The sequence below is a fragment of the Gouania willdenowi genome, chromosome 15 (genome assembly GCF_900634775.1).
Source record: "Gouania willdenowi chromosome 15, fGouWil2.1, whole genome shotgun sequence".
In the NCBI taxonomy this organism is placed as follows: Eukaryota; Metazoa; Chordata; class Actinopteri; order Blenniiformes; family Gobiesocidae; genus Gouania; species Gouania willdenowi.
In genome coordinates, this window is record NC_041058.1 from 5038067 (window position 1) to 5063413 (window position 25347).

The 25347-nt window shown below is 36.0% G+C and overlaps 1 protein-coding gene across 1 annotated transcript in view; it reads right to left on the reverse strand.

Annotated features, from left to right (window-relative positions):
• mrps5 (mitochondrial ribosomal protein S5) overlaps window positions 1-25347 on the reverse strand; it is a 49564-nt gene that overhangs the window by 14623 nt on the left and 9594 nt on the right. The window contains exons 6-10 of the mRNA XM_028469031.1: window positions 22091-22125; window positions 12319-12409; window positions 12071-12117; window positions 11229-11286; window positions 9686-9748 (exon numbers count right to left, since the gene is read on the reverse strand). Of these exons, the coding sequence (XP_028324832.1) occupies window positions 9686-9748; window positions 11229-11286; window positions 12071-12117; window positions 12319-12409; window positions 22091-22125 (294 nt within the window). The remainder of the gene's footprint in view (window positions 1-9685; window positions 9749-11228; window positions 11287-12070; window positions 12118-12318; window positions 12410-22090; window positions 22126-25347) is intronic.

The following is a 25347-nucleotide window of genomic DNA, read 5'->3' on the forward strand; positions in this document are numbered from 1 at the left end:
TGAGTATTAAAATTGAGAGCAGAAAAGTTAACATCCTTCTAATTTAAACTGAAGTGTTGGTTGGACTTTATTCAAATAAAATGTGAATATATTTGTCATTAAATGTTGTTTACTAGTCCATAATTAATTTATAGACGATTCCCTAACAAGAAACATCAGGAATCTATGAAACCTCACCTGAACTGTCCAGTATTAATTTCAGTCACAGTGGTTGAATAATTATTTTGGCTAAAAAGTTACTAAATCAATATCACGTCACTGAATCGTTTGGGATGAAATCGTTCTGAATTAATTAATATCATCCTTGAATTGAATCGACAACAACAAATCGTGATTCAAATCGATCTACATTTATCTGAGAAAGTGCATTTATTTATCTATTTAATAATAATCAAACTGTCAACTATTTTGTAAGCGTCCACTTTACGTCATGTCTATATGCTCTGTGTATTTCAGACATGCAAACACCAAAGGTGTGAAAAAAGTGACAAAAAAAAAAATCTATCATAGGGGGGTCTGGGGGGATTCTCCCCCAGATATTTTTATTTTTATTTTAACACAAATAAAGTAATCTTGAACACTCTGAAGAGAATATAAGGCAAAATACACCATAAATTAAAATACATACTGTATATGAAGAATTGTGATGTAAAAGTACCTAATATTTGTACAGTTATTGGCTTTGTTACTTAACACCACTGCTGGTGAGTTACTGATTTTATAGTCCTTTGAACAGTTTTCATCATTTCATCAGCTACCATTAGCTGGGGAGGAGAAACTGGAACGAGTGAGATTATGGCGCTACAGAGTGATATTGTGACATATCCAGCAGCTCACAGCTCCACATACTAACACAGAACATGTGTGGACCTGAGTGGATTATTAACAATGTTGTGATCGTGAGATAAAACCATCAACAAACCGGGCTAAACGGGTCATTTCTGCGTGTCGGGAGGAAGAGGAAGTTACGTCTGTGTGCAGACTGACGGGAGGGAAAGTTGGAGGAACGCCAAAATACAGTAAGAAATCCATTCAACTCTGACCCAGATAGATAAAAAATAATAATTTTGCCATCAAAAGCCCGGTCTCAGTGTTTTTTTTAATGTTTTGTATAAGGAAACAATGTTCAGATGTTAGAGTTGTCACTAAAGCAAAAAGAAATAGCTTTAAAGTCACTGACAGGGTTTTTTTTTTACAAAAAGGCTGTTTTTTCAGGTTTTTGCTCTGAAACTGAAGATTTGTGTAAAACTTGCTCTATTCAACAGCTGATTACAAAAGAACGAAACGAGCCAGAAACAAATGGTGTTTTTTCATGACAGTAGAGGCTTCAATCTTTCAGAATCTGTTGTCAGATTTCAGATAGTCATAGTAGCAAATATTCTGTGGGTCTTTAAAATCAGTCAAAGTGCTCAAAAACGGCTGGCACTGAATGAGTTAATGTCATTACCATTATTTCGCACATTTATTTTGAAAAACCCAGTTAAAGTGCACCATACTGATATACTCATACAGCAGCGCAACACAGTGACATCACACCAGGCGTTGCTGCAGCGGAACACAGTGACATCACACCAGGCTTTGATGTAGCGGAACAAAATGACATCACGCAGCCGGTAAGACGGATATTACACTTTGATCAGTGCCGCAGCTATAACGCTAATTGCCAGCAGCCAGTAAACAAAACAAAGAGGAATAAAGACAGAAAGACACTGAAAGATGTCTTGTACCGGACGTTTCGTTAATGCTAAAGTAGCTGAGTTAGACCGGATTACTTTGTTGCTGAACCGAAGCAAAGACTCGGAGCAACGGCTCATTACGGCTAACACCAAATGGAAAGCTGACTTCGACAAACTGAAACTTGACTTAAGAAGGAGTGAAGCCCAGAATAGAAAATTCGAAAAAATTATATCCAAAATAACGAATGATGATATTTCATCGTCAAAAAAGAAGAAAGGTGATGCCACTACCCGGGAGCAGAAAATGGACCTCGGCAAGGAAGACAACTATGAAGTCCAAGATAAAATGCACAGCTTCCATGAAAAGAACCATCTCTCGGACAACGAGGATTCCAACAGTATGGATGGTGAAAAAACGCGAAGTAGAAAGTAGAGCAGCAATAACCACGCAGATGAAATCCACAATAAGAGAGCTGGAACTGAAATTAAAGAACGAATGCATCCGTAGGAAAACAATGGAGGAACAAAACGCTGTTCAAAATGAAAAAATAAAGAACTTAGAGCTTGAGGTACAGGCTATGAAAACTGAACGCACGTACTTGAAGAAAGATGCCAAAACTGGCAAGACATCACTATCACGGTTAAAAATAGAGGAGAAGCAATTTTGTGAGTATCGCTTAGACAAGAGAATCGAAATTATCAGTCTAGAAAAAGAAATTACAGCTTTGGGAGCAGAAAATGAAGCCTTTAGAAGTAAGGCAATGCAATATAGCGAAAGACTTCAAAAAAGCGAGAAGAGCCTGGACGATTGTCAAAACGAACTCGCACAGACGAAGAACAATGTACAGAAACTACAAGATGAAAAGATAATACTTGAATCCAAGCTAAGTAATTGCAATGTGGAGCAGCAGAAACTTAAACACCAGCATAATTTGCTGAAAAGGCAAAAAGACACAGTCATTACTGAAAATCTCAACATCAAGTACCAGAAAGAAAAAGAAAATTCGGAAGCCAAGAAAAAGTATTTGTTTTTGAGAAAAAAATTTGAACAATTGACAAGTCAGAAAAACGACCTCATTACGAAGCTTCAACATTTCAAAAATGTAAAAGAGATCCAGTTCCAAAAAATCCACAACTTGCAAAGTGACCTCACTACGAGAAACAACACCATCCAACGTCAGAAAGAACAGATTGATTTCTTGGAGGGGACCACTCGAGATTTGGATCAAAAATATATAAAGGAAAAGAGGGAGAATGCACGGCTGAAGACTTCCAGGTATGACACAATGACGGAACAGGAGAAGATCAAAACCCTTCGAAAAGTTAAATTTTCATTACATCAGTCTAAAATGAAACCCAAATTAGCTCCACGTGAACAGTAGCCATGATTCAATGAGCAGTGAAGACGGGGAAAACTCTGCTGATCAGCAGGAAATTGACCCAACACCCAGTTCATTGTAGCAGTGTTTCCCATATAGGGGTACGTGTAACCCTTGGGAAAAGCGATGGCTCTACACCTGACTGATCTCATCCACGTCCACACTCCAACTCGCTCCCTCAGATCCTCTTCCTCCATTCATCTGTCCACTCCCCCAGCCCGCCTTACCTAATGGGGAGCAGTGCTTTCAGACGCTCTGGAACTCACAACCTCTGGATCTCAGGAACATGGACTCATTCTCACAATTTAGAAGTGGACTCAGAACCCACTTATTCCCAACAGCATTTCCCACCTGACCACCCCTGCTCTGTCTCTGTGATTTAGATAAACTGGTTTTTTAATAGAATGTATTATTACAGGGGGTACTTGAGAGGGAGAGAAAATGTAAAAAATTGATAAATAAAGCCTAAAAAATGAAAGGTTTCTTTTTTCAGCAGACTCTCCGCTTTTTTATCGCTGTGTGTATTAAGTGTTATCACTAATTCATTCCCATTACGTTCATAGTCGTTTTTACATCGTATTCTGAGCAAAATGTTGTAGTCGGACAAAGGGGGGGTACTTGGATTCACAATTAACAAAAAGCTAAAAAGGTTTGAGAACCATACACAGGGTTACTCAGAAAAATATACAAAATTGCAGAAACACGACAGCAGAAACACACAAAAATTTCTCCAAAACAAATGCTAAATAGCAAGTCAAATACACAATATGACTCCAAAAAACAAATATTTTACAGGTAAAATACACAAAAGTTTAAATTACTATAAAAACTATTCTTTCCTGTGTTAATGCTCAGATTGCTTATATTTCTAAATGCTAACATTACTGTCGATCATATTGCCCTCTGATCAAATAAACACATTTTTGTGGCCCCACTGTGATTAAAAATTGCCAACCTTTGTTCTAAAGGATTCACTCACGGTGTCAACCACCAGGTCCTTCTGACTGCTTTCACTGCAGCAGCACATGTCGCGTTAGCTTGTTAGCATTAGCTCAGGCTTCACCATCATGTTAAAAGGAAAATTAGTAGGTTTAACCACTGCTCATTTAACCTGAACAGATCTCAGTTGCACTTAGTTTCTGATATTAATATTGTATATTTTGTATGTTGAAAAATTTCAGCAGAAGAGTCAGGTAAAGCTAATATGTATTTATATTGAAAAAGGTATTGAGTATTGAAATTGAGAGCAGAAAAGTTAACATCCTTCTAATTTAAACTGAAGTGTTGGTTGGACTTTATTCAAATAAAATGTGAATATATTTGTCATTAAATGTTGTTTACTAGTCCATAATTAATTTATAGACGATTCCCTAACAAGAAACATCAGGAATCTATGAAACCTCACCTGAACTGTCCAGTATTAATTTCAGTCACAGTGGTTGAATAATTATTTTGGCTAAAAAGTTACTAAATCAATATCACGTCACTGAATCGTTTGGGATGAAATCGTTCTGAATTAATTAATATCATCCTTGAATTGATTCGACAACAACAAATCGTGATTCAAATCGATCTACATTTATCTGAGAAAGTGCATTTATTTATCTATTTAATAATAATCAAACTGTCAACTATTTTGTATGCGTCCACTTTACGTCATGTCTATATGCTCTGTGTATTTCAGACATGCAAACACCAAAGGTGTGAAAAAAGTGACAAAAAAAAAAATCTATCATAGGGGGGTCTGGGGGGATTCTCCCCCAGATATTTTTATTTTTATTTTAACACAAATAAAGTAATCTTGAACACTCTGAAGAGAATATAAGGCAAAATACACCATAAATTAAAATACATACTGTATATGAAGAATTGTGATGTAAAAGTACCTAATATTTGTACAGTTATTGGCTTTGTTACTTAACACCACTGCTGGCGAGTTACTGGTTTTATAGTCCTTTGAACAGTTTTCATCATGTGCCTCGTTTAGTTCCTCTTTTAGTCGAAACAAGCCTCTCAAGCTTTCTTTGTTGATCCATGTTCCTTTTAGCAGCCACTCTTTTGTTTTGTTCTCAGCTGCACGGCACTTTCATCGTAGGCAATCATTAACTCACTCGGTGCCACTGACGAGATAACTCGTCATTTCAAATCCAAACGCTCAGCAACATTGACGAGAACCTCGTCATTTGCGTTTTTTCACGGGGATTACTAGAAAACACCCTGGCGGAGGTCCCTCATCAATATCTAAGCTGTGGGGTGTTGTAGTGACCAACTGTGCCCTGAAGATGGCAGCAGTGCACCTTTAGATGAGAGATTAGCCACTGATGCTACCATTAGCTGGGGAGGAGAAACAGGAACGAGTGAGATTATGGTGCTACAGAGTGATATTGTGACATATCCAGCAGCTCACAGCTCCACATACTAACACAGAACATGTGTGGACCTGAGTGGATTATTAATAATGTTGTGATCGTGAGATAAAACCATCAACAAACCGGGCTAAACGGGTCATTGCTGCGTGTCGGGAGGAAGAGGAAGTTACGTCTGTGTGCAGACTGACGGGAGGGAAAGTTGGAGGAACGCCAAAATACAGTAAGAAATCCATTCAACTCTGACCCAGATAGACAAAAAATAATAATTTTGCCATCAAAAGCCCGGTCTCAGTGTTTTTTTTAATGTTTTGTATAAGGAAACAATGTTCAGATGTTAGAGTTGTCACTAAAGCAAAAAGAAATAGCTTTAAAGTCACTGGGTTTTTTTTTTACAAAAAGGCTGTTTTTTCAGCTTTTTGCTCTGAAACTGAAGATTTGTGTAAAACTTGCTCTATTCAACAGCTGATTACAAAAGAACGAAACGAGCCAGAAACAAATGGTGTTTTTTCATGACAGTAGAGGCTTCAATCTTTCAGAATCTGGTGTCAGATTTCAGATAGTCATAGTAGAAAATATTCTGTGGGTCTTTAAAATCAGTCAAAGTGCTCAAAAACGGCTGGCACTGAATGAGTTAATGTCATTACCATTATTTCGCACATTTATTTTGAAAAACCCAGTTAAAGTGCACCATACTGATATACTCATACAGCAGCGCAACACAGTGACATCACACCAGGCGTTGCTGCAGCGGAACACAGTGACATCACACCAGGCGTTGCTGCAGCGGAACACAGTGACATCACACCAGGCTTTGATGTAGCGGAACACAATGACATCACGGAGCCGGTAAGACGGATATTACACTTTGATCAGTGCCGCAGCTATAACGCTAATTGCCAGCAGCCAGTAAACAAAACAAAGAGGAATAAAGACAGAAAGACACTGAAAGATGTCTTGTACCGGACGTTTCGTTAATGCTAAAGTAGCTGAGTTAGACCGGATTACTTTGTTGCTGAACCGAAGCAAAGACTCGGAGCAACGGCTCATTACGGCTAACACCAAATGGAAAGCTGACTTCGACAAACTGAAACTTGACTTAAGAAGGAGTGAAGCCCAGAATAGAAAATTCGAAAAAATTATATCCAAAATAACGAATGATGATATTTCATCGTCAAAAAAGAAGAAAGGTGATGCCACTACCCGGGAGCAGAAAATGGACCTCGGCAAGGAAGACAACTATGAAGTCCAAGATGAAATGCACAGCTTCCATGAAAAGAACCATCTCTCGGACAACGAGGATTCCAACAGTATGGATGGTGAAAAACGCGAAGTAGAAAGTAGAGCAGCAATAACCACGCAGATGAAATCCACAATAAGAGAGCTGGAACTGAAATTAAAGAACGAATGCATCCGTAGGAAAAACAATGGAGGAACAAAACGCTGTTCAAAATGAAAAAATAAAGAACTTAGAGCTTGAGGTACAGGCTATGAAAACTGAACGCACGTACTTGAAGAAAGATGCCAAAACTTGCAAGACATCACTATCACGGTTAAAAATAGAGGAGAAGCAATTTTGTGAGTATCGCTTAGACAAGAGAATCGAAATTATCAGTCTAGAAAAAGAAATTACAGCTTTGGGAGCAGAAAATGAAGCCTTTAGAAGTAAGGCAATGCAATATAGCGAAAGACTTCAAAAAAGCGAGAAGAGCCTGGACGATTGTCAAAACGAACTCGCACAGACGAAGAACAATGTACAGAAACTACAAGATGAAAAGATAATACTTGAATCCAAGCTAAGTAATTGCAATGTGGAGCAGCAGAAACTTAAACACCAGCATAATTTGCTGAAAAGGCAAAAAGACACAGTCATTACTGAAAATCTCAACATCAAGTACCAGAAAGAAAAAGAAAATTCGGAAGCCAAGAAAAAGTATTTGTTTTTGAGAAAAAAATTTGAACAATTGACAAGTCAGAAAAACGACCTGATTACGAAGCTTCAACATTTCAAAAATGTAAAAGAGATACAGTTCCAAAAAATCCACAACTTGCAAAGTGACCTCACTACGAGAAACAACACCATCCAACGTCAGAAAGAACAGATTGATTTCTTGGAGGGGACCACTCGAGATTTGGATCAAAAAATATATAAAAGGAAAAGAGGGAGAATGCACGGCTGAAGACTTCCAGGTATGACACAATGACGGAACAGGAGAAGATCAAAACCCTTCGAAAAGTTAAATTTCATTACATCAGTCTAAAATGAAACCCAAATTAGCTCCAAGTGAACAGTAGCCATGATTCAATGAGCAGTGAAGACGGGGAAAACTCTGCTGATCAGCAGGAAATCGACCCAACACCCAGTTCATTGTAGCAGTGTTTCCCATATAGGGGTACGTGTAACCCTTGGGAAAAGCGATGGCTCTACACCTGACTGATCTCCATCCACGTCCACACTCCAACTCGCTCCCTCAGATCCTCTTCCTCCATTCATCTGTCCACTCCCCCAGCCCGCCTTACCTAATGGGGAGCAGTGCTTTCAGACGCTCTGGAACTCACAACCTCTGGATCTCAGGAACATGGACTCATTCTCACAATTTAGAAGTGGACTCAGAACCCACTTATTCCCAACAGCATTTCCCACCTGACCACCCCTGCTCTGTCTCTGTGATTTAGATAAACTGGTTTTTTAATAGAATGTATTATTACAGGGGGTACTTGAGAGGGAGAGAAAATGTAAGAAATTGATAAATAAAGCCTAAAAAATCAAAGGTTTCTTTTTTCAGCAGACTCTCCTGCTTTTTATTTCGCTGTGTTGTATTAAGTGTTATCACTAATTCATTCCATCATTACGTTCTATAGTCGTTTTTACATCGTATTCTGAGCAAAATGTTGTAGTCGGACAAAGGGGGGGTACTTGGATTCACAATTAACAAAAAGCTAAAAAGGTTTGAGAACCACTGCATTGTTGAGCTTAAGTTTTGAGCTTTCTGGTTTCAACATTGAATCATATCAAGTAGAGCAGTAATATCAACACAAACATTGGGCAACATTCATTTTAATTTGTTTGTGAAAATAAGGGTTTCCTACCGTTTTTACCATTATATATATAAAAAATTTAACCAAACTCAACCAATTATTAAGGCTATTAGTCAAATGTATTTGTATAGTGCATTTTACACACGTGATTAAAAAGTGCAACAGAAAACACTAAACAGTTTAAAAATCAATAATCAATAAGAACATTAAAATCAGCAGTAAAAACATTAACCCTATGGGGCACCCTTCATAAAAGTGTCTTCAAAATATCACAAAGATGTTTCCCCCACTTTTTTCTCATCAGATCTTTTCAACAACTCCAGACCTAACCATAAATGCAAAGTTTTAATTTTTTTTTTTACACGTGTCGTGTCGTGCGCGCGCGCGCGCACGCGCACACGCACACCAAATCGATCCCAAACTCAAAGAGTGTCGGTACATTTTTATATCTTCTGTTCTATACAGCTAGCAATAAAAGTGATCATAGAACTATGAAGACAAAAAATTAAACCCAAATTTCATACAATTAGTCTTTAAATTGAATGAGATGTGGAGAGTTTAAAACACTGAATAAGCAGAAAGTACACGTATGGTATCGGAAGATACATCTGTGCTCGGCATGTTATCCTTCTGGATGACATCAATTGATCTAAAATAGTTTTAAAAGGTTATCAATTCACTGTATCGTTACGAGGAAATAATGCATGTGATTGAAGCACGACAAACTTCATATGGATGTGTCTTAAAAGCGCTTTTAAGAATAAAGCATCAGGTTTAACCACTGCTTATTTAACCTGAACAAATGTTGGCTGCACTTTTTTGTATGTATAAAAACAGATGAGTCAGGGAAACCTAAAAATGTATTTCTTTTTAATTGAAAACGTATTGAGTTTTGAAATTGAGAGCAGAAAATTTAAACCGAAGTGTTGGTTTGGACTTTATAAATAAATAAAAATGTGAATATATTTGTCATTAAATGTTGTTTATGTGCTTACAGTAATAAACTTATAGATTATTCCCTTACAAGAAACATCAGGAATCTATGAAACCTCACTTGAACTGTCCAGTATTTACTTCGGTCACAGTGGTTGAATGAATATTTTGGCCAAAAACTGAAGGACTATATCGTCTGGGATCTAATTGTTCTAAATTAACCACAATCGTTGCTAAAACAAATCGTTACGATCATAATCAAAATGTTGAGACAAATAAACACCAACCGTACCCTCGTTCTGTTTCCTCATGCAGAGCGTTGTCCTCTTGAACGTTGAATTAATGTCATGATAAACTGTCACCAGACACAAACAAAGAGCAGCGTTACACAAAACCAACACAACAATGACCTTACAGATAAATCAAACATTATTTCATCAGGTTTCAGTGCCGTTTCCAGATGAAGACGCTCATTCCTTTTCAGGTCCTTGTGCTGCCCACCAGATGGTTGTATACATGCCAGCGCTGAAGCAGCTGTGGGTCATTGTTTATTCAAACACACACACGTACGCATGCACGGCCCCTGAGCAGCAGCAGTACATGCACGTGTGTGTGTGCTGGATTAAATCTTCTGCGTAGTTTCAGGATAAAACAGCAACTCAAAGAACTCAGAAAATGTACCTGTCACTGTTTCTGGCCTTAATTTAATCAAAAACATTCGTTTTAGTCGAGCTGCGATTGATTCAAGTTGAATTGATTTTCGAGCGGTGCGTTTCTCGACTATTCAAATAGCAAAGGAACCTTTATCACATGCATGTCAAAGTCAAAGCCAGGGGACCACATCCGGCCCTTTAAAGCATTCAATTTTGCCCGCAAAAAAAGTAACAATGACCGAAAACGTGAATTATTGTTTAAATTACCAACTAATTCCTTTGTAGATATCTCTGCCCCTCCAAACACACAAATTCAAGTAAATGTCACAATATTTGGAGAGTTTTCCCATGACACACAACCCACTATTACACACAAAATGCCTCCAAAATTTAAAAACTGATAACAAATAAAAATACAAACACAAATCAACTATAAAAGCACACAAAAAAACACAAAAAAATACAAAAAAAAAATAAGGATGCAATGAATTAGGAAAACAAAATTACAAAAAAAAAAAAAGCATAAGCAAGAAACACAATAAACAAAAGAAACAACAATAAAAACAGGGAAGAAAATAAACTAGATTACAACATAAACTCACAAAACCTCTACAGAAACACAAGAAAACGAAAAAACAATAAATAAAAAAAACACAAAGCGGGGAAAAAAATTAATTATACAGTAGGACAAGAAAAACACCTAAAATGACTGGAAAATTTCAATTTATCACGTGATGGAATTCATTTTTAATCTCAAGTTGTTGAAAGAACTACCATTTTCTCCAAAATCATGCAAAAATATCTACAAAATATCCTCAAATTAAATAATAAAAAAACGAGGAAATATAGAGAGAATTTAAATTTATCAAGGATATTGTCGATATTGCAAATGTAACCTGCGGCCCATTTAAGATCAAACTGGTCCGAATTTGGCGCCTGAACTAAAATGGGTTTGACACCCCTGCTCTATGATACAAAGAAGATTGGATACATCAGTGCTAAGAAATCAAGCTGTGGTGAAAATACAGACACACTAGTGTTGTGGTTCCAGGCCTCCAGCTGTCAGCCTGATGATCAATGACTCATACACATTCTAATTCCACCAGCAAACAGAACAAACAAAAAACACATGAAAAATGGCATTTTTCAGAAGAACAAGATTTGATGATTGCAGTCACTCACTGGTGTGATTGTTGTATCGTTCAATGTAGTACAGGTAGTGGATGGCTCTGTTCTTAGCCTGCAGATCAGAAAACACAGAAAAATTGGGTTTCTTATTGTAATACACATTTCTATTGGATTTTAGGATCAAATAATGCAAAACATGACTCCAAAAATACACAAAATTACAACAAAAATGACTCAAAAACCACAAGAAAAAACAAAAATGTACAAAAGTAACAACTAAATACACAATAGGATTCAAAAACACATACAAAAGGACAACAAATATATACAAACTGACAAAACAAATGCATAAAAGCACTCCAAAACACACAGAAATATGGAGGTTTCTTATTGCAATACACATTTCTTTTGGATTTTAGGATGAAATAATGCAAAACATGACTCCAAAAATACAACAAAAAGAACTTCAGCATCATACAAAATAATCACAACATGCATAAATGACAACAGAATATACAATAGGTTTCAAAAACACACACAAAATGACAACAAATAACTACAAACTGACAACAGAAACACACAAAATCAGTCCAAAGAACACAAAATGATGACAGATATACACTAGACAAAAAAAAAAAAAACTCAAAATGGCTGTTAAAAAACCTCATTAACTAATAATAATAATACTAATAATAATAATGTTTTTAACCATCACTGTAAGATGTGTTCAGCACTTTCTTTTAATTGTATGGTCATTGTTAATCCTTCTTTTGTATTTAAATATTGTCAATATAAAAAAAAACTTTAAAAAATAAGTGAAAAATCTTAAGAAAATATGAATGATGTGTTTTTTTGTTTTTTTTTCTTCTTAAATAATAACAAAAACTCTATGTTACCTTCCTCATGGCTGTGTTTCTGTCAGCTGCTTTACCCACAGCAAAGCCTGATGGGAAGAAGAAAAGTCACGTTTTTAAAAACACTGAATAAAATTTCTCACTTTTCTTCAATTAAAATTAATTCAAACAAACCTGTCACAATAAAATCACTCATTTACATAAATAAATTACAGACTCTTATGGAGTCGAACATACTAAATATATGTCTTAATGTATTTGCATGTAGATTATTTAGTGTTTGTGCAGACCTGCAGCTCCTTGGCCGTTTCCCACGGCAACCAGACAGCTGATTGATTTCTTCCTGCCCTCCTTCGCCGTCATGTTAAAGACACTCTTTAACTAAAAAAAACAATAGAAACACACATTAAGCCATACACTCACTTCACCAATTAACCTGCTAATATACCATCCATGCTGCTGATAAATACGCTTACTTTGAGATTTAATATAGTATATTATAAGTATGTATTTGACAAGTTTCATAATAAATGTTATCACCAGGGGGCAGCATAGAGCCACCACAGAGGGAGGAGAGGAGTCAGAATTAGCTGAGTGATGCTTTCACGGCCTCTTGACATTCTCATGTATATTTCAAACAAATATGGATTAAAACAATCAGATCGTCATAGGATTCCATTTAAAAATAAACATATACACTATATTAAAAAAAGATACCCCATATTTACTCAATAAAATGTAAGAAAACACAATATTATTAATTAGAAACTGTTAAAAATTGAGTTATTACCCAAATTAGACCCTTTAGAATTACCTATTTAAAATTGACATAAATTAACCAAATGTAAACAAAAATATTAATTAGATTTAAATAAAATAAATGTCTAAATTAGTAAAACGTACCGATATAAACAAGAAAAAATTCATTTCCTGAAGAAACTGCGAGGATGCATGTGCTGATTACAGTTAAACTGGGATGAAAAACATAGATATGGGCTGTAACATGTTGGAAAAGCATTGAAAGTTGAAATAAGCTCAAAAAGTTGCAGAAAGGTGAAAAGGCAGTTGAAATGATCTGAAACTAAATCTAAATAAAATAAATAAATAAAAAAACTGAAGAAGTTTACAATGTTGAAAAAAGGTGAAGAAAGTTGAAAAAGGTTGAAAAATGTTAAAAAAAAAAACAAACAAACAAAAAAAATGAATAGTTAGAGTCAGAATCGCACCTGCTGGAGGTGAAACGTACAATTTTGGGAGCGAAAAAAACAAAAACAATCTTTTACAAACAACGAAAGAAAAAAAAAGCAGAGGATTTGTACATTTGAAGGTTCAACAATGATTATCACGTCATTATCTCAGTGACAAATACATGACTCAGCTCTTTCAGTGCGCGCGTGTGTGTTTAATTTTTTAAGCAGACCATTGCCGGATGTCGGCTTGGACTCAACTGGGCCGTTATTCAACTCAACTCTTTCATCCACCCCAGTAGGGACGTTATGAAACTGACTACACAACGGCGTTGAATTTTAGCTGAGGTAAGGTCAAAGTCAAGATATGCCGACATCTGCACATTTTATTTAAAGTCAGAGTAGCAGCAACGCACGTAAGCATATTCGACGTCCCTAAGTTACAGCAAACATGAACAGTGATACAGTATCTAACCATTACACTAGTGTAGGATAGGATCCATATTGACAAAACCTTCCTCCCTGTCAAGGAAACTCTGCATCTCTTCAGAACGACACGACTCAGCGTCCTTAATCAGAAGCGATGGTGGTTGGTAAAGTTGGTCTGTAGACTAAGAGGTGACGATGACGCTGCAGTGAAGCAGATGGAGCGCTTTTTTTTTTCTTTACAGGATGAGTGACAGCATGTCAGTGGGAGGATGTTTCTATCTCGCTCTGATATCTGCATAAACTTCTCCACAATCTGCTGCACGACTTTACCTTCTTCATCCATCTATATTAGAGCGGTACTGAGATAAGTTCTCAATAACACACAAAGCTTCTCCACAGTCTAGATTATAAGCTACTAGCTTTCTACAAGGCTATAGTTTAGATCAGGGGTTCCCAAGCTTTAGGTCAAAACCCGATTTAGGGTCGCGAGATACTAGGAGAGGGTCGTCAGAATTATATTTCATTGAACAATTTGAGCCAGTTTTTGCTTATTTTTACCTTTTTTCTGCAACTACATCAAACTTGCCATATTTTTAACCAATTTTCATCACTTTTTCTTGCCATATTCTTTGCTCCTTTTAACGCATTTTGCTACGTTACTCCCTTTTCTGCCGCTTCATCAAATTTCAATGCCTTTTCTGCACATTTTTTTCCACTTTCAAGACATTTTCGTCACTAATAAACCCTTTCCACCACTTTTCCCACCTAAGGCTGCATATGTTGACCCATTATTGTCACTTTTAACGTCTTTTCGCCATATTTCATGCTTATTTTTGCCAATTTAACCACACTCCCCATTTGTCATGCCCATTATTTGCCAGTTTAAACTACATGTTCATACTAATTGCTCCAATATTGACAAGTCTGTTTTTGGCCACTCTAATTGGCAACTTTTAACCAATTCCCATTTCACCACCTTTTCCACGATTTCTGGTCACTTTTAACCCATTTTATCTCTGATTAAAACAAGGATTTACATCTTTAGGATGACTATATACTATTGGGCAAGTACTGTAATACTAATAAATTGTATATATTTGATATATTTTAAACATAGCAAAACAAAAACACTAAAAGTTCAAAGTTCCTAAAACTAAAAATAAATACATTAAATGATAAAAGCACCATAAAAAGTAAGTGGATTTGTCTTAATGCAATAAGAGTTATTTGCATGACTTTCATTATCCCAATGCAACTTTTAAACCACTTACATTATTTGTCCAATCAGCAGTGGCCTTTACACTCACTTTGAAAAGCTCTGAATTTGTGCCAAAAAACAAAAGTGAGCACACTGTAATTGTAATAATATATGTTATCTTTAAGCAGTGTTTTAGCTACAACAAAGTCAAACAGCTTCAACAAAAACAGGTAAAGAGGTAAATCCTAAACTGTGTATGCGGAGCACTGCCTTGCTTTGATTTGAGTACTTTCAATCCATTTGAAAGCTCTGGACTGGAGCAGTGCTCATAAGTTTACTTTTAATAAAAGTTTCAAGGTTATTGGATTGAGAAAGGACATAAAAAAAACTAAACAACAACATAAAAGCCCTGATCTAACTCTGACAACAATCCATCTTTGCTAATGAAATCACAGAGTAGCATCCAAAAAGGCTGCTGGAGCTGGACACAGGCCATGAACATCACTGCTGACATTATCATTATTCTTCTACTGAAGCCGAGGTGGAATATATACCTTCATACTAAGGTGTTAGCTCATAATACTAATGAGTTGCGTTGACTTTCACATTTCGGTACTCATATTTTCAGTTTTCCTGCACCTTGTGTTGCTGTTACTTTTCTTAAGTTGGGCACTATTAAAGGTTTTTCACAACCACTAGGACACTGAACATGAACCAGTAGCTCAATCTAACATTGCACTGACGACAGTTTCATTAGGAAAGGAGTAATCCCTTATTAAATGGATAATCCACTGTTTTTACAAATGTGGCATAAAACCTTTGATATGTACTTATTAGAAAATCTATGCATTATTTTTTAGCGTATTTGTTTTATTAACTTTTAAAAAATGAAACTGCTTTACAGTTTTAGCCAGTGTTCCGCCATCTTGAATTCACGTGATTGATGACATCACACGGCCCCACTGCCTGTGAACATCCCATTGTTTCCTATTGGAGTGAAGCATTCAGCCTGATTTTTACATCATTTAGCAGCTTTTTGCTCAAAATACCAACTAGTTCTGCTTTTGGTTGCTGTAAATCACTGATTCCCAAACTGTTGTACGTGGGCCCATCTAGTGGTACACCAAATTAATTTAATTTGATTCATTATTTAAGTACAGTGTTTTATTTTCCTACAGTGTTACTGTTGAAACTGTGTGTAATGTTACACTGGCCAACAACATTAAATATACTTGTTTAATAAAACCTCTGTCTTGTTTTTAATGAATACTTAGACCTACTACGCTACTGTATTTTAATGTTGGTCATTATGGTGGTACTTGGAGAGCCAAGTATTTTCTGAGGTAGTACCTGGTGAAAAAAGTTTGAGAACCACTGCTCTATATAATCAGGAAAAATTAAAGATGCCAATGTAAACCACTTTAGTTTTACCAAAAAAGGATAACAGTTTGCGGTTTCGTAGTAGACAATGAAGCAGAGAAGAGGAGCTCTCCTAAGGGACCTTTAATCTCCCTTAAACAGTGTGTAGCTGATGCTCTCATGGCTGAAGCAAGAGAGTAAATCACAGACTGTTGAAGACACACAAAGCCAGAGAACAGAAAATCAGAACATCAGCCCTGCACTGTTTAAGGGGGAGTTAAGGCAAACTAAAAAGGGTTACATCAGCATCTTTTACTTTTCCTGGTTATTTAGAGCAACCAAAAGCAGCACAAATTGTCATTTTGACCCCAAAAGCTGCAAGATGATCCAAAAAGCAGGTTGAATGCTTCACTCCAATAGGAAACATTGGGATGTTTACAGGCAGTGGGGCCGTGTGACATCATCAATCACGTGATTTCAAGATGGCGGAACACAGGCTCTAAAATGGTAAAGTAGTCCCATTTTTAAAAGTTAATAAAACAAATATGGTGCAAAATAATGTGTTTTGTTAGACAGATCATTTCAAGTGTATTTCAAAGGTTTAAGGCCACATTTGTAAAAACAGTGGAGGAACCTTTCAATTACACTCCATATGGCTCTTCTTGTAGGTCTAATGGGCAAGGCACCAGGCACTAAACAAGACAAGGCTGCAAATTAGTAGGGCAGCCAACTTTGGTTGTTTAGTCGACTAATTGATTGATGCCGACCAAAATTTTCATTGGTCGACCAGCAATTGTATCAGTTTCAATACCGTTTAAAAAAAAAAAAAAAATGCACTTATATAGGTGATATGAATTAAATATCAAATATAATTCATTTAATGCCTAAATATTATTCCATGTCTAGCAACAGCTTTGTATGTTAGTAATGGCTGCAAAAAAAAAAAAAAAAAAAAAGCATTGCGCTTCACGAATTAGGACAGGCTTGAAGCACAAGCATCCACTATTGAATCAATCCTTTTTTCTGCACAAGAACATGGATTATCCTTATATTTGATATGTGGATTATGTAAATAATCGCACCTGTGTTTGACGTGCGTTTGTTTCCCCGTGCGCTGAACTGACGTTGACATTAACAGTTGTATATTAATAAAAACAGGCTTTGTCCTTATGCTCCTCTGCACCTGCTCATTCATTCTGCGTTTTTTATTTTTATTTTTTATTAATCACAATCACACATTCATTGAAAATTAGAGACTAATTCAAAGCACACCGTGTAGAGAAAACAAACTGCAATAAACTTACTCAATAACATTTTAATCAGTTACTGTATATAATGCTTCATAATTATACAGATAACATAATAACCATGAAGCCTCAATGTATTGCTTTGACATTTGTGACGCTTGTTTGTCGATTATTTGACATTGTTAAGTAGCAATAAAAGTTCATGTAAATTGGATCACATCTACAAAACATTTGGATAATAGATTTTAACTTTAGCCGATGGAGTGCACTGCAACACAAAGTCTGAATGCATCACATTTCTGGAAAGTCTAAATATTAAAAAATCCCGTTCTTAACATACCCCTCTTTGTTAACTTCTGCACAACCAAACTTCCTTTTGAAACCCGCCCCCCACCCCCCTCCTCCTGAATGAATGCGTTCACTAATGGCATGCCATCGTCATCGTCCTTGGGAGACGAGCATTTTATTCCAGTAAGCCTCTTTCATTTCATTAGGCTGGAATTTATAGTCTGCACACGCGCACGCACACGCACACGCACACAGCACACACACACACACACACACACACACACACACACACACACACACACACACACACACACACACACACACACACACACACACACACACACACACACACACACACACACACACACACACAGGGGACTATTAATAGAAGGCAATGGCATCGTAAAAACATCTTTTGGTTTTAAGGGGGAAAGCCTTAAGCCTGTGGCCCCGTGTAGACACAAGCACTGGGGGGCACTAAGACTGTGACACATGAACTGTGCCCAATAGACGATAAAAAAAAGTGCAACAGTATCCTTTTTTTTCCGCTATTGTGCACATCTGGTAGTTTAAAAAAAAGCACATATGCACATTCCACACAGATCTTCCTGCAGCTGCTACAGTCGACCTTGCTCCGTCACCTCCATTCAATCAATGAGGTCCATTAGCGCTAATTGAATTAAAGGAAGATAAGAATCTAAACTCACAGTGTCTCTCACACGCTAAGCACGTATGGACAATAAAGATAATGACTGAAGAGACTAACTTAAAGCTGCTGGAGACTATGTATTTATTTTTATTAGATAAATTCATAGTGTTGGCCTCATAGGTCAATAAAATAAAAGATCGTTTGCTTGAAAAAAACTCGTAAGGTTGTTTTGATCTCCACTGTAAACACACTCTTATTGACATTGCTGAGAAAGTTTTGTGCATTGCATTGTGGGATGTAGAGTCCTGTAGACAGATGCATAGAAGTGTTTTAACTTCATAATTTAATGTGTTAAAACTAGGTAATGATAGCATATATCCTTACATTGGGCTGGATTTGGCAAAGAATTCAAGCTCTATTAGTTTGAAGTCAGACCAGGGGTGGCAGCATTTTGGTTTTGTGAAGTCGGGAAATAAATCAAGTTAAAAAAATCACAGTGAGGACAAAGACTGTATGCAAGTATTGCAAGAAAATATAGACACCTATGCACGCATGCAAACACGATTCATATTGAAAAATATGTAAATTCCAAGCCTGGAACATAAGCCTATGCCTCTATGCCTTTTCATCATGATGACAATCCACATTTAATATGTATGTTTGTATTTGCATGTGTATACGGGTGTAGGTATGTAAATACATAATGTTTTCATTTTGTACTTCTTTTTTGATTTTCATTTACAATATTTTCATTGTTTTTTGTGAACTTTATTCATAGATAATTTTTCCTCATATATCAAACATTAATTGTGCATTTTGTCTCCTGATTTTATAAGTGTTTATTTGTTAGCCTTTATTTTAAATTGTATGTGTTCATTGAAAGAGGTGAAACTCATACAAGATCTTTGGGCTTTTCTCTCCTTGTATCTTAAATGTTTTTTCTTTAATGTGTGCTGAATAAATAAATAAATAAATAAATAAATAAATAAATAAATATCAGTAACTCCAGAAGCTCAAATTAAGAGCAGAGCCACTTTAAGTTAAAGGTAAATGTACAAATGATTGCACTGCTCTATAAATAGTTCCTGCTCATATTCTTCCTTTGCAGCCCCTTTATGACCAGAATGAATGACTGTGGCCCTGTGGCCCTTACTTCTGTGGTTATGAAGAACTATGAGAGGCAGGTGATGTCTCACATGAAGAACTGTGAAGATCCATGATCCATCATTCCGGTGCTCCACAGAATTGTGCATTAGGCTCTTTGCTCTACACCCTTACTGACTCACAGCAGGGCCGCTATGCTCACAGGTTAGCTGACAGATGGCTGTTGTGGGGCTAATGTCTCACAAATATGAGTCAGTGTGCACCTGCAGAGATGGTGCAGAACCAATAACCTCTCTGCATTGGACGGTAAACCCCTGCACAGTGCACAGAGAGGATCACTGGGTGCAGATTCCCACCCCTCAGTGACATTTACAGCAGGAACAAAGTAACAAGCATCAGGAGTGACCCCCACCCACCCCCTCACAGAGAACGATTCCCCTTCTGCCCCCAGGAAGGAGACTGAGAAACATCAAAGCCAGAACATCTCAGCTCAGGTCATCAAAGATTAAACCGTACCATGTGATCACAGACATAAACTGACTTTAAATTCATGGATTGCATCTATTTTTTTTACATTTTAAACTTACTGAACATAAACAAAACAAACATGTTTGGTCTAAAGCTTCCCGATGTATGCGTGTGAGATATTTTAGACAAACGAGTATCTGAAGATGAAGAAGATGAAGAAGAGCAAACCTGGATATTTGTCTGGAATCCCATGAGGGGAAAAAGGTTATTTTAAAGGACAATTTCCGTTACTGCACATCTTGTCGTGACAGATTTACTTCAATGTTTGCCCGTCTAGGAACATCTCCGTAATCAACAACTGCATATTCACTGGATACATGCCACATGGAGCCATGGGTGCTGCACACTGACAATCCAGAGGGAAGCCATTGTGCTGATGATAAAGAGACAATACTACACTAAATAGCATAAACAGATATGTAGTACGACATGTACAACCATATACAGCACACAAAGACAAATAAATACAAATAATTCTAATTAGAATAAATGTCGGTTTATTTTGCATGACACTGAGGTGTTAACATCTCCACTGTAGCGTTTTTTAACACTAAATAAAAGAATCCCCAATGGATTAATTATGAATTCATTAAATGAGCCAGTCTGGAGAAAATGGTTTCCATAAAAACACCAAGCATTAATTAAAAAAAAAAAATACATTCAAAACCAACCAACACTTGTTTTCATTCTTAAAGTGAGTTCACACCGAACATAACTGAACCGACTAAATTACATTAAAATCAATGTAAATGACGCAACCTCAAGTTATCCCCCCTTTTGCGTCAAAATTAAAGCAGTTAACTTCTTGAAAACCACAGTCACTACTGATCATAACACATTCTGAGTGAAATCATCCTTTAATGTCTACGTAAGATCATCATTTAAACGGTAAAAGCGGAGCAAGAAGGAAAATAAGTGATTATCTTTCTCTTTACCTTGTCACCAACTCAACACACACACACACATTGTTCCCTGGTGATCGCGTCACTGGAGCGATGAAGTGATGGAGTGACCAAAAAGCACCACTATGTGCAAGCGACTCATCAGGGGCGATGGAAGTGACGCAACGCTACAGTCGCGTTCGGTGTGAACGCACCTTTATCCAAATACAACATTCAAGAAAGTCTTTGCCATAAAAAGGAGACTAACTGACTTTTCAGCAAAATGTTATACAAATCTGTGATAACCACATTTATTTATTTATCTGAATAATATCCAATGAGAGTTTATTATCATTTGTGCCATAATATATAGTCATCTTAAAAATGGAAATCCTTGCTTTATTCAGAAATAAAATGGGTTAAAAGTGACCAAAAATGGTGGAAAAGATGCTGAAATGGGATTATAAACAACTTCAGAAATTGGTTAAAAGGGTTTGAAGTGTCAATATTGAAACAATTAGTTTAAACTGGCAAATAATGGGCATGACAAATCATGTGTGTGGTTAAACTGGCAAAAAAATAAGCATGAAATATGGTGAAAAGTAGTTAAAATAATGCATCAAAATTAGGTGGGAAAAGTGGTGAAAAGCGTTTATTAGTGGCAAAAATTTATTGAAAGTGGACAAAATGTGCAGAAAAGGCACTGAAATTTGATGGAGAAGTGGCAGAAATGGGAGTAAAGTTGCAAAAATGCATTAAAAAGAAGCAAAATAATGGCAAAAAAGTGATAAAAAAACAGGTTAAAATATGGCGAGTTCGGTGTAGTTTCAGAAATATGGCAAAAATAAGCAAAAATGGGCTCAAATTGTTAACAAAAAAAAAAATCATTGGTGATGATCCCAAGGTTGAAAACCCCTGATGTAGAGCATTTGTGTGTGTGTGTGTGTGTGTGCGTGCGTGCAAACACTGAATCTTCCTGTTTGGATTTTATCATCTACAGGTTTTTCAGCCATTTATTAAAAACTAACGGATGTCAACTCTAGAAAAATACTCAAATTTAACATTAAAGCTGTGTAAAAACTTATGGTATTTAATGAAAAATGACTACAATGATTAATTTTGGGTATTTCTGTGAATGCAAGACTACAAAATAAATAAAACCAAACAAAGACAGAAGAAAAAGAGTGCTCACCTCAATGACACGTGAATCAAAATTCTCATAGGTTTCTGTGGAGAAAAAGAGAAAATTGTTTCAGTTTTTAAACCACGATAACGTAGAAACAGGCACAAGAGGAAAGTGAATTGTCTCTAATTGGAGTCACAAGTAGCCAGCGGTCGTCACAGCAACATAAAGAAGCTGTTCTTTAGTTTGTCAGTGAGTCTTAAAGGATGGATGAAAGAAACAGCAGCCTGAGTGTTCACTTCTAACCAATTAACAACAAAGAGGGAACCCAAAGGCTTAAAAGGAAATAAGCTCACATTAACAACACACGTATCGTACAGGCACTCAGTTTAGCTGGAAAATTAGGATTTATTTCATAAGGTGCGTTACGTTTGGAGTGAGGATTACCATGATGTATGGCTGCCAATGGAATAGAATAAGTACCAGAATACTTCTAGTGTTTAGTAATTCAAATTAAGGATGTAAAAAAAATTAATAAATCGATTTGGCAACATATTGCAAATTTTAAGGACACAATTATCTAATTGATCCAAAAAAATTTCCAAATCAATTTTCTTTATTGTGTTTTTCATTTAAAAAACAACATTCATTTGCGCTAACATATGCCTAGCACGTAAACACACACGTACCTCACTCCTCAATGCATACTTTATTTTCATAAAACATACTGGGCACTTTTATACATGTATGAGGTTAGTTTAAAAAAAAAACATTAAGAACTTAACGAAATCAGAATCTGTCGCAGAAGCAAAACTTTTTTGACAGTTTGATAAATTGAATTACAGTTAGTTACCATTTAAAAAAATGAAATAAATTGTATTTCATGCCATTTTGTACATGTAAAGGTGACATTTGTAATTATTGAAACCGCGCTGAATATCGTATTGTTTAGTATTGGGATATATCATGATGTACAATATATTGTATTGTCTAGTATCAGGATATAGGCGATTGCGATGTATATCATATTGCTTAGTATCATGATACACCACGATGCACAATGTTTTGTATTGTTTAGTATCGGGACATATCGTATCGTGCAAATCGGAAATTGCATCGTATCGTCAGATTCACGGCAATGCACACCCCTAATTCAAATGTCTATTATGACCTTTAAGTGATCATAACTTAATTCAATTTAATATCTCCATATTTTTCCTCAAAATAGGCAATATGGTGAGGTGATATTTATGATATAACTACATACTTTAACCTCAATACAGTCAGTTCTGGGTCTAAATCACTGGTGCAAAATGCCACACAGGTTTGTAAACTGATTTAAAGTGTGCAGCTTTACGGATTTTTCAAATGTGAACACAATTTAAAAGTGAAATCTGAAGATAAAACGAAGAATAGTTTTACAATGTTGGAGAATCAGTCCTCACAGGAACAAAAGTGGAAGATTTCAGAAGAAAAACAGAAGAGATAAAAGATTTAAAAGGATGTGGATAGAGGCAGTGAGGAGTAAACACGGAGCTTTATCCCTCGTCTGTCAGCAGTTTGAGGTAAACAAGCTCAAGTGAATTCTAGATTTAACTGTGTAATGAGGTTGAGGACGAGAGGCCAGCGGCTCCGGCAGTGAATCAGCAGAAATGAACCTCCAACGGTTCCACGGGGTCTAAAATGAAACGGTTGATAAGGTCGGCATCTTCCTGCTGCTGCTGCTGAAAAGGACTTTAGACGAGGTAGTGACGACAATAGAGAACACGAGCCAAAGTTATTATTTGTTAGCAGTAGTTCTTTTCTTTAGAACGCAGAAGGAACGCAGGGTGTTATTGGGTTTCTGTGCCGTAAAATAGTACAGTACACTGATTAAATATAATCAACTCAAGTGTTTTATAAAAATATTACAGGTGAGACGCCATTAAAAAAATTATCTAATGAATTTAGAGACTTTGTAGTTCATTAATCTCAATCTAAATTAATCGCCTAACAAATATTTGACAAAATAGGCAACATTTTTCCAATTGAAATGGATTTTAGTATATGACTGAATCAATAACAAACAATACATGAGCTTAAACAACGAAATAGTGTTTATTATTTCCATCACAGTGTTCTTTATTCTTTTAATATGAATAAAGAATATTAGGATTGCTCTGTTTACAAAGCACAAACTTAAATATAAGTAAGCTATATTCATGCTTTTAATAAACTCTAAAACAAACGTGTTTTTGTGCATTTAAAAAAAAAAAAAAAACACCAGCACTTACAGAACATTCCAGAGAAGTGGAAACTGAACAATGCAAAATAGTTAGAAAATCCGTGGCATGAAATAATTAGACCAACTGATGAAACTCCTTCAAGCACAATTTGAACACAACTGGGCTTTTGTTTTCCATCTAGTGTTTTTTTTTTTTTCTTTTTTACTAAAATGAACACCTACAAAGCACAACAAAGACTTCTCAGGTTCTCCCGTCTCTTGTGTTGTGGGTCAGTGCATCAGTATTATGCATATACCTGGAACTCGTGCAATGAAAAAGGTTCTGCACCGTTAGGTGTGTAAAAAACCCAAACCATTTAACTGCATTACTTTTTTTAGTACGTTATTTTTCTGGAATTAATGAATCGCGATTAACACTGAAACTATATATTTGAAACAAATAAAAAAAAAAAGACTTATAATAACAGCTTTTCTTAATAAACTAATAATATTATAAAAAACAAACAAACAACTAAGATCTAAATTCTGAATTTAACTAACATGGTGGACCAGCAACTGAAAACCAACAGTGGGTGAATGGAGGTTTTCATGTGGCAGCAGCTTCAGATACATTATTTCTATTCTTTTTCAATTCAAGACATCTTTAAGTGATTACTACTTGCAAAAATCTGTGTCCAGGTCATGAAACCTGTTCCTGTTGAGATACTACAACTGATTTTTACAGTGGATGGTTCAGAATCAGAAAATATTTTATTTGCCAAGTACAGTTTTAAAAAAACAGTACAAGAAATTTAACTTGGTAGTTGGTGCGAAGAACAAAAAACAAACCAGAAACAATAATAATAATGATAATAATAATAATAACTAGGCAAGACCTGGCAATTGAAAATTGGCAAATAGAATTGTTCATGTGAAACACATCTTATTGTGTGTAATTTGTTGTTGAGTAATGTCCCTTCATGTTGTTCTTTTTACTAATTAAATTGAAAGTAATAATGTAGGAAAAACAAAAGACTGACCATAACCTTAAATATGACCTTGAGAGAAGGTCAAGGTCACACATTAAAAGGAAATGCTGTTCAATGGTACCAGTTTGAGCACT